Source organism: Sminthopsis crassicaudata, chromosome 1 (assembly GCF_048593235.1).
Source record: "Sminthopsis crassicaudata isolate SCR6 chromosome 1, ASM4859323v1, whole genome shotgun sequence".
In the NCBI taxonomy this organism is placed as follows: domain Eukaryota; kingdom Metazoa; phylum Chordata; class Mammalia; order Dasyuromorphia; family Dasyuridae; genus Sminthopsis; species Sminthopsis crassicaudata.
This window is the reverse complement of record NC_133617.1, coordinates 2185632-2195298: the sequence shown is the minus strand read 5'-3', so window position 1 is coordinate 2195298 and position 9667 is coordinate 2185632. Positions and strand designations below refer to the sequence as shown.

The 9667-nt window shown below is 44.0% G+C and overlaps 1 protein-coding gene across 1 annotated transcript; it reads left to right on the top strand.

Moving 5' to 3' along the window:
• Positions 1-775: 775 nt before the first annotated feature.
• Positions 776-9230, top strand: LOC141556246 (KRAB domain-containing protein 4-like). Its single transcript, XM_074290064.1, has 5 exons — positions 776-846; positions 1411-1468; positions 2505-2631; positions 3130-3225; positions 3595-9230. The coding sequence occupies exons 2-5, from the start codon at positions 1457-1459 to the stop codon at positions 3828-3830; spliced, it is 471 nt and encodes a 156-aa protein (XP_074146165.1). The 5' UTR covers positions 776-846; positions 1411-1456; the 3' UTR covers positions 3831-9230.
• The last annotated feature ends 437 nt before the right edge of the window (positions 9231-9667 follow it).

Below are 9667 nucleotides of genomic sequence, written 5' to 3'. Positions count from 1 at the left end.
TCATAGTCATCTCCCAGAGTTCTTTCGCTGGGTGTAGCTGGTTCAGTTCATTCCTGCTCTATTGGAACTGATGTGGTTCATCTCCTTGTTGGAGAGGCCACGTCCGTCAGAATTGATCCTCATACAGTATTGTTGTTGAAGTGTATAATGATCTCCTGCTCCTCATTTCACTCAGCATCAGTTCAAGAACTATTTATTAAGCAGCCAGTTTTCTGGCGCTTACGGTGGACGGGGGAGACCGTCGGAGCACTCTACGGCCCGGGCTTTGGCAGAAGGAGGAGAACCAAAGGGCTCATAGGGGATGGGGAGGAGGAGGGGCTCAGGAATTGCAAAGCCCAGATTCGTTCCTTAGGGAGGAGAATGCTTGCTCTGGACTCACTCTCCCGGCAATAGCTGGTGCGGCGGAGCTCTCTCGGGGTGGGGGCGACTCAGCGCCCACTCACACCTTGGGAGAGTCAGGCACCTTACTAACACATCCCGAACGAGGCTGGGGGGCAGGTGAGGAAACTGAGGCACACATGGGGCTAAGGAGGGTCAGACTTCCCGAGCCCCAGACCCCGGGCTGAAAAGAAACCGTCACGTGCAGAAGTCACGCGGAGCTTCCGGATGTCCTCTTTCCTGTCCTGGGCACAGCAGGGATTGAGGTTTCGGGGCTCCAGAGCATGCAGAGAAGCAGGGACTCAGTACGCATGCTTCTCAAGTTCTCCGCTGTCGGAACTACGCTTCCCAGAAGGCGCCGCGCGGAAGGCGCAGCAGCTTATAACGTAACTTCCGCTTTCCCAGGCCACTTTCTGTCCGGCGATCCCTTCAGTCTGTCAGGTCCCGGTGCTGGGTCTGGCGCTGGAGGTGAGGCAGGGCCACTCGGCCCGCTGCTGGGGAGGGCGCGAGGCCTGGCACTGTCCGGCCCCTGAGGCCAGCGCGCGCCGCAGTCCCCCGGGCGCCGAGCCGCCGTCCATCCCTCAGTTTCAGGGTCCGGGAAGAGGGCAGAAGGGTGGTATGAGGCACCTGCGTGCTCTCCGCCTCCCACCACTGCCCCCTCTTCCACCCCGCTCCAAAAGAAGACGCTCCTATTGGCTTCCTGGGTTCCGTGGGTGTGTCCTGGCCACACCCCTTACCGTGTTTTGAGCCAATGGGAGGTGACTGCTGCCAGTCCCCTCCCCCCTCCCCGCCCTCCATCTTCTTCTAGTCTCTCCCCAAGTCCTTCCCAGCCCCCTCTCTGCATCAGTATCCACAGGGGCCCTGTTTACCCACCTAGAAAACAGGCCCAGGCTTCCCTGGGGGTCAGCATCAGCCAAATCTCCTGCCCTTTTCCGAGACCCTCGGGGGTCCCTGGGGCCTGCCCTGGTCCCGAGGCCGCGCCTTTGGTTCTGCTCTCTCCCCAATCTCTCATGGCTCCCTTCTCCTCCCCAGGAGAGCATCCTGCCGGGCCCCCTCCCCCGGTGGAAGAGCGGAAGTGATGGCCCCCCAGGTGAGTGGAACCCTCCTTCCTCTGGGGGGCTTTGCCAACCGCAGAACGGTATCATTCACGGACTCCACCCACTCACCCCGACTTGGGATCCTCCTCCTTTCCAAGCGCCCCCAACTCCCTCGTTACTTAAGCGCCTGCTGTGTACCAACCAGGCCTCCCGCTCTGGGCCCAGACATGGACTAGGAGCCGGAACGGGAAAGGGGCTGAGCTGCTTTCTCTGCCCCCTTGGCATCCTGTGATGAGGAACCTCCAGGTCCGGGCCAGCCTAAATCCATGGGCCGTCGTCTCAGACAGACCCTGGGCCGGGGAGACGTCACGTGCTCCCCCAAGCCCTGTGCTGGGGTGACGTCACCTGCCCCAAGCTCTGTGCCGGGGAGACGTCCTGTGCTCCCCCAAGCCCTGTGCTGGGGTGACGTCACCTGCCCCAAGCTCTGTGCCGGGGAGACGTCACGTGCTCCCCCAAGCCCTGTGCTGGGGTGACGTCACCTGCCCCAAGCTCTGTGCCGGGGAGACGTCCCGTGCTCCCCCAAGCCCTGTGCTGGGGTGACGTCACCTGCCCCAAGCCCTGGGCCGGGGAGACGTCATGTGCTCCCCCAAGCCCTGTGCTGGGGTGAAGTCACCTGCCCCAAGCCCTGGGCCGGGGAGACGTCACGTGCTCCCCCAAGCCCTGTGCTGGGGTGACATCACGTGCTTCCCCAGGCCAGAACGCAGGCAGTCAGGCTCCAGATGCTCTCTCTCCTCCCAGGCCCTGGGCCTCCTTGCCTCAGTGTTGCCCCCATGGTCTTGTGATCCTCATTGGGTCTTTCATCTGCCCTAACTTTCAAGGGACTCTTTTTTTTTTTTTTTTTTTTTCACTTGTGTTCAGAATCTACTGCAAGCTCCGTTACTGGGGGGATGAAATGAGCATTTGGCTTTGGGTTGAACAGGGAGACTCCATGGTTGAGGACTCCTGCACATTTCATCCTTCTGCCAAGATTCGTGGGATGGCTGGGGTCTGGGGAAGCCCTTGTGTCTGTTGAGTGAAGGAATATTTCAGGGGCCAGTGACCTTCCGGGACGTGGCCGTGCACTTCTCCCAGGAGGAGTGGCGGCAGCTGGGCCCGGCCCAGAAGGAGCTGTACCGGGAGGTGATGCTGGAGAACTACTGCAACCTGGCGTGCCTGGGTGAGGATGGCTGACCCAGGGGTTTGGGGTGACCTGGGGGGGCTGGGTCTCCTATTTAGTTGTGATTCTTTAGCTTTAGGATACAGAAATGACCGAAGATTATCTTTATGGCCAAGAGACAGGACTCTCAACATGTCTGGCATCCCCATTACGGTTCTGGCTTTGTGGAAACCGACCACTTTGTTGTCTTGTACCTCATTGACTCTGTACCCTCAGACCAGAGCTTCCCCCTAGATTCCCGGTGCAAAACTTCGATGACAGGAAAGTTCCAAATCATCCTCGCAAGAGGGGTGTTATATAAACCAATTTTCATTCTAAGCCCTCATCCACACTGTGCCCCAATGTATTCCTAGGAACACCAGCCAGAACTTCCTTCAGGTGTCTCTTGTACTGCTCTCCGGAACATCCTGTCATTCCCCCTGTTCTTGGAAGAGATGGGGGATAGGATTGGATCCTGCGTTGTGTCTCCCCTACCACTTTGTTATTTCCATTGACCAGGCTTTGTGACCACCAAGCCAGATGTCATCTCTCAGTTGGAGCAAGGGGAGGCACCTTGGCTACTTGAAGGTGGATTTCCAGGAAGCAGCTGCCCAGGTGAGTGGGTGGTTTTATGCAGTAGCTCAGAATCATTGCTGGTGTCTGTAGATAAGGAACTATTTTCCAGTTCTTTACATCTGTGAGGTGTTAGGTTCTTATTAGGTGCTAAGTCGGAACTTAACAATTCTCTAGCTCAGGCTTCACACTTTTAGTTCACACCTTTAAAAGGAGTTCTGAAAAGGAGTTTATATGCTTTTAATACCTTTAAAAGGAGTTCTGAAAAGGAGTTTATATGCTTTTAAAAAGGAGCAAGTTCATTGGTTGTAAGGAGTTTCCACAAGCCCCTGGGAGTGGGTAAAAGCCCATTCTCTGGGAGGATAAAAAGAGGAACATTGAGTCTGAGGTGTCATTCTGGATTGGGTCCAGGAGAAGACGTCTGTGGATTCACCAGTCCAGCAATCCCACACTTTTGGAGGGGAAGAAGAGGATTCGAGATTCTAGCTTCGCTCTGGCTGGAGGCTCCAGAAGCCTCCCAAGAAACCTGCTCACAGAGAAAATGTTTTACAGAAAAGAAACCTCCTCCCAGAGAAGGATTTCAACTAAGAGACAACAGGACATCATTTTGGCGCCCAACGTGGGGCAAGGACTTTTGCTTGTCCTGACTCAGGCTGATTCTGAGCCCTTCAGAGGAGCTAGCCTGGACTTGACAGTGAGGAACAACTGAGATTGTCTGTGCAGAGCTCCTGAGTAGTACTGCATCTTCCCCTCGACCCATCAAGGTTTTTTTTTTTTTTAATTTTCTTGACCCTCTGATGTCAGAGAAAGCTCAAGCTTTTGTTCCCCCTTCTTCAGTCATTACTTTATCAGAGTGTCCTTGAATCTTAGAGAAGAGAAGGATCTGATCCCCACCTGCTCCAAATCATATCTGAGTGGAAGCATATTTCCTAGTCTCTAATGGGAGACCTCCCATAATGGCAAACACATTCTCTGCCCACTGAATCTGATGTATACAGCAGGGTGACAAGGGCATTTTCTGTTTTCTCTTGAATCAGAGACTAGGTCCAAGCAACCTAGCTGGACAGTTTTATATTTGTGCCATCCCAGTGAAGATTCATTAGAGATTAATCCTTTATCTATAAGTTTGGGGAAGTTTGGTTTGATGCCATGTTAGAGAAGGAACAATTGGAGAAACATCAACATTGCCAGAAGGATCCCTCCCACCAAAGTAAGTGCACATGCATATAACACAGCTAGCAGAAATTTTGGCATATTTCCATAAACAGATTGATGGGCTCCATGCTACATTGTACATAGGGGTATTCTAATTGTCTCACATCTCTTACCTATGTGATCTGGACAGGATTGAAGTGCCATCATGGCATCATGCTTCACAGCTTCCAAGCCCCTTCCATATCTGAATGTCCCCCTCTAGTTATCTATCAAAGAGAGTCTCTATACATGGGATCCACAGAAAAAGAGTTTTCGGTTCCATTCCAATGCAAGAAAACAGAATAAAAACAATAACTGAGTGGTGTAGATGTCAAGTGAAGATGGGAAATACTTCCTTTCTCCTGATTTAAAGTGAGAGATGCTGGCCAGAAACCTCAAAAACATAATTAATTAACACAAAGCATGTGTTATTTGGCATCAGACTCAAGATTTTGGAGGGAAAGCTTATGAGAATAAAGTGATTAATTTATTTTTTGTGCTGAGAAATTACTGAACTCAATATCAGTTTATATTAGAGAAATTTTAAATATATTATGATTTTTGGAAACTCTTCATCTAAAATTCAGAATGTATTCAGTACTACCCACTTTGCTTCTCTTGAGATCAGTTTTCTTTCTCTCTTTTTAAATGTTAACTTGGAGGAAATAATAAGGAACATGTCCTGTTTTCCTTTATACTCCCTTCTGATATGTTTCCTTATTCTCTACTTTTAGTCTTCTGTTATGTGTTTTTTGGCCATATGTATTCAGTGAATGGCTCTCATGGTGTCCTCCTTCTCCTTATGCTTCTCTTATTCCATTTAAACTAAGAGGAAAACACAATTATGAAGGTCAAACAGTATTTTCATTTGTCAGACTTTGTCCATCTGTAACCCAAACATTGGGCCATAGGCTTATTTTCATTTTTCTGTTATTACAAACAATATTTTTGAAGTTGACAATTTTCACTTACTTTCAGTGCTCTCCTTAGGGTACACTCCAATAATAACATCACCAGGTCAAAAGCTTTATGAATTCTTTTGTACCTGTTACTTTGTTTTCCCACATTATATTTCCAAAGAGTTGGCATCTATTCCACAGCATTACAGAAGTATAATGGAGTTTAACATGTTAGAGTATGGAGATTTAGGGATCACATGAAGTAATTTCTTAAACCCATTATACTCCTCTATGACCCTTCACCCATACTCCCTAGGAGCTTAAACCATCTTTCAAATGTCTCTTCTGTTCACTTATGGTCCGTCCCAGCATTCCCACTATTCCTAGAAGGGAGCGGATCTAGGATCGACTGAGGCATCCTTTTTTCCCCTTCACTTGCTATTTCTAATAAGCAGCTTCCAAAACAAATATACTCTTTTTCAGAGGAAGAGCTGCAGGGGAAACAGGTGTCCCCAACATGATTGCCATTTCCTCATTTCCTTTATTAGCTCAGAAGAAAAATCTGATTCCTATAGTTCTCAAGCTGTTGTTAGATGGCAAAGAATGAGACCCGTGTCTAATTAGGCCTACAGTGTGACACTGAATTAGAGTTTGACAGGGTAGTGATGTGTCTCTCTCTGTGATATCTATATAGATAGCCATCTTTTACTTTTTACTATAATACTTTTTTAATAGATCCCTAAGACCCTGCTATTAATTGGTTATTTAAATGTTATTAATTACCACTATTAATTAAATAATTAATTGTTTGATAATTAACAAAATAAAAATTAATAATGGGTAATAAGTAGATATAAAAAAAAAATCAGGCCATATAGTCCATTCACCAGTGGATAGTTGTTTCAAGCACATGAAGAGGCATTTAAAAAAATTTAGTATTGTATTTTTTCTCCATTATATGTAAAAATAATTTTCAACACTCACTTTTATAATTGAGTTCCAAATTCTCTCCCTCTCTTCCCACGACCCTCATTGAGAAGGCAGGCAATTTGAAATAGTTTATACATGTGTAGTTATGCAAAATATTTCTTTATTTGTCAAGTTGTAAAATGTTCTCTTACAGAACAATAATATTCCATAATCATTACCTCCCAACTGCTTACCTCAGCGGGGGGTCAACTGGCTCTTACCTTCACCAGGTCTTCAGACTTCTCAGCTCTAATCATCTCAATGAGAGAGCTACCTCTTTAGAGGTTCCCCCACAGAACACCCGAGTCACTCAAGTATGCAGCAACAGGTCTTTATTCTAACTCTTTACATAGAATTCCCTAAAGTTTCCTCTAGTCTTCATTCCCTTCTGGAGTTCCCTTGGAGTTCCCTCCCCCACCTTCTGCAACCCCCTTTTTATAGTCCCCAGGTCACATGACTGAGAGTGCAAGAGTTTGAGCATGATCAGGAAGATCAAGGAGGCTTTTCCTCGTTAATGAGGATTACTCAATGCCTTCAATGCCCTGTTTATCAGGCTCAGGCAGAATAAGCCTCTGAGTGCCTCTTATACTCTGCCCTTGAGATCTGCCCCTGACTATAACACATAATATTCATATACCACAATTTATTCAGCCAATCTCCAATTGATGGGCATCCACATACTGGCCATCACAAAGAGGGCCACCACAAAGAGGGCTGCCACAAACATTCTTGCCATACAGGTCCCTTGCCCTGCTTTAAGATCTCTTTGGGATACAAACCCTGTAGCAACGCTGCTGGGTCAAAGGGTATACACAGTTTGATAACTTTTTGAGCATAGTTCCAAATCATTCTCCCGAATGGCTGGATGTATTCACAATTCCACCCACAAAGTATCAGTGTCCCTGTTTTCCCACATCCCCTCCAACATTCTGCATTACCTTTCCCTGTCATTTTAGCCAATCTGACAAGTGTGTAGTGGTATCTCAGAGTTGTCTTAATTTGTATTTCTCTGATTAATAATGATTTGGAGCATCTTTTCATATGACTAGAAATAGTTTCAATTTCTTTATCTGTTCATTGTCTGTTCATATCCTTTGACCATTTATCAAGTTGTAAAATGTTCTCAAAAAACCCTGTGCAATGACTAGAAGAGAACATTGTACACAATAACAGCAATATTGTAAAATGATCAACTGTGAATGATTTAGCTTTCAGTAATACAGTGATCCAAGATAACTCTGAAGAATTTCTATTGAAAAAATGCTATCCCTCACCAGAGAAAAGAACTGATGGAATCTGAATGTAGATCAAAGCATACTTTTAAAAACATTATTTTTCTTGGGTTTTTATTTTGCTCTGTTTTCTTTTATAATACAGCAAGTAGCTCATTATTGCTTATAGCTCAGTAGTATTCCATCACAATCATATATCATAAATATTCAGCCATTCTGCTGAATCACTAGAAGGAAATCTCCCAATGAAGTGAGTTTCCATGAATATAAAAATTGATCGGCATCCCTTCAATTTTCAGTTTTTTGATACCAGAAAAGAGTTGCTATAAACATTTGGGCATACTTGCAAATTGCTTTACATAATGGTTGCATCAGTTTACCATTCCACTGGTGGATTAGTGTCCCAATTTTCCCACATTCCCTCCAACATTTGTTATTTTTCTTTTTTTTGTCCAATTAGCCAATCATATAGAGATAGTACCTCAAAATTTTTAAAATTTGCTTTTCTCCAATCTATACTGATTCAAAACATTTTTTTTCATGTGGTTATAGACAATTTTAATTATTTTATCTGAAAAATGACCAATTTTTTGATCATTTGTCAATTTTGGGAATTGCTCTTATTTTCATAAAGTTTACTCATTTCTCTATATATTTGAGAGATGAAGCCTTTATCAGAGAAACACAGTTATGATTGCTAGCTACATTTTCACTGTCTCTCCTCAAAAGTATTTTGATTCTGACTACCCTTCCTTAATCTGTCCTACCTTCTTTCCTCTCCCTTTCTCTTATCCCCTTTCCCTTCTATTTTCCTACAGGGCAAGATAAATTTCTATTGCTATTTCTTCTTTGAGCAAATTCTGCTAAGAGTAAGGTTCAAGCATTCCCCCCACTTCCCCTACCTTCCCTTCAATCATAAAAGCTTTTTCTTGTCTTTTTAATGATATAATTAACTTCATTTTGATTCTCCCTTTCGCTTTCTCACGGTATATTTATCTTTTTCACCCCTTAGGGTTTTCTTTTTCTTTGTTTTTTTAGGGTATCATCCCTTCATAGTTATCTCTACACTTATGCTCTTTGTTTATATTCCTAATTGCTGTAATAATGGGAAAGTTTAATGAGTTAAAATATCTGTATTTTTTTCCATGTAGGAAGGTGAAGAGTTTAATAAGCTTATTAATTAATTCCTTTATGATTTCCCTTTCCTATTTTTGTTATGCTTTTCTCAAGTCTTATATTTAAAAGTCAGATTTTCTATTCAGCTCTGTGCCTTTTCATCAGGAATGCTTGAAAGTCCTCTATTTTCATTGGTAAGTGATTCTAGGTTGTAATCCTACTTCCTTTGCCTTCCAGAAGATCCTGTTCTAAGCCTTCTGATCCTCAAAGATAAAAGCTACAAAATTTTGTCCTGTGATCACATCATTAAGATTCTACTCTAAGCATGAAATTCATAAGACTTCACTGCAGAAATTTTCCTAGCTAATTTGTTCTCCTGTTTTGGTTACATAGGAATTATCTGAATAAATTGTAACATAGCAGCATAATCGAACATTACTATCTTGCTATAAGGGATGATAAATAGGAATACAGAAAAAGTATCTGACTCCTAAGAACTGATTCTGAGTAAATTAGATGGGAGAAACATAACCATTGACTACAGCTTTGTTACTAGTGATATCAGGAAAATTAGGGCAACAAAAGAAGTTTTAAAAAGCAGATTCATCTAGGGAAAAGAGGTTACTTACTGTTTTTATTTCTTCCAGATTCAAATGCTAGGCTTCAAATCAAAGAGTCAACTCCAACATTTGACCTTAAGGTGGAAGAATCAATCAAGAAAAGACTCTTGAGACATGCCCCTTGGATCTTGATGTTGGGGGGAGGCTGGAATTATTATTCAAGGCTGAAGAAGAAGCAGAATAAGAAAAATCAATATTTAAGACGAATAAAAATCACTAGAAGAAAATCTCCCAATGAAGTGAGTTTCCATGAATATAAAAATGACAAAAGCTCTAGACTACAGACACAGAAGCAATTTTTTGAAGGAAAGAGTCTTCTTCATAAATATAATAGAGAGAGAAAGAGCTTCAGAAAATATTCAAATGTAAGACAATATGAAACTTATTTAAAGAAAATATTTTCTAATGACAATAAATGTCAGAAATCCTTTAGGTATGACTTTGATTATATTGA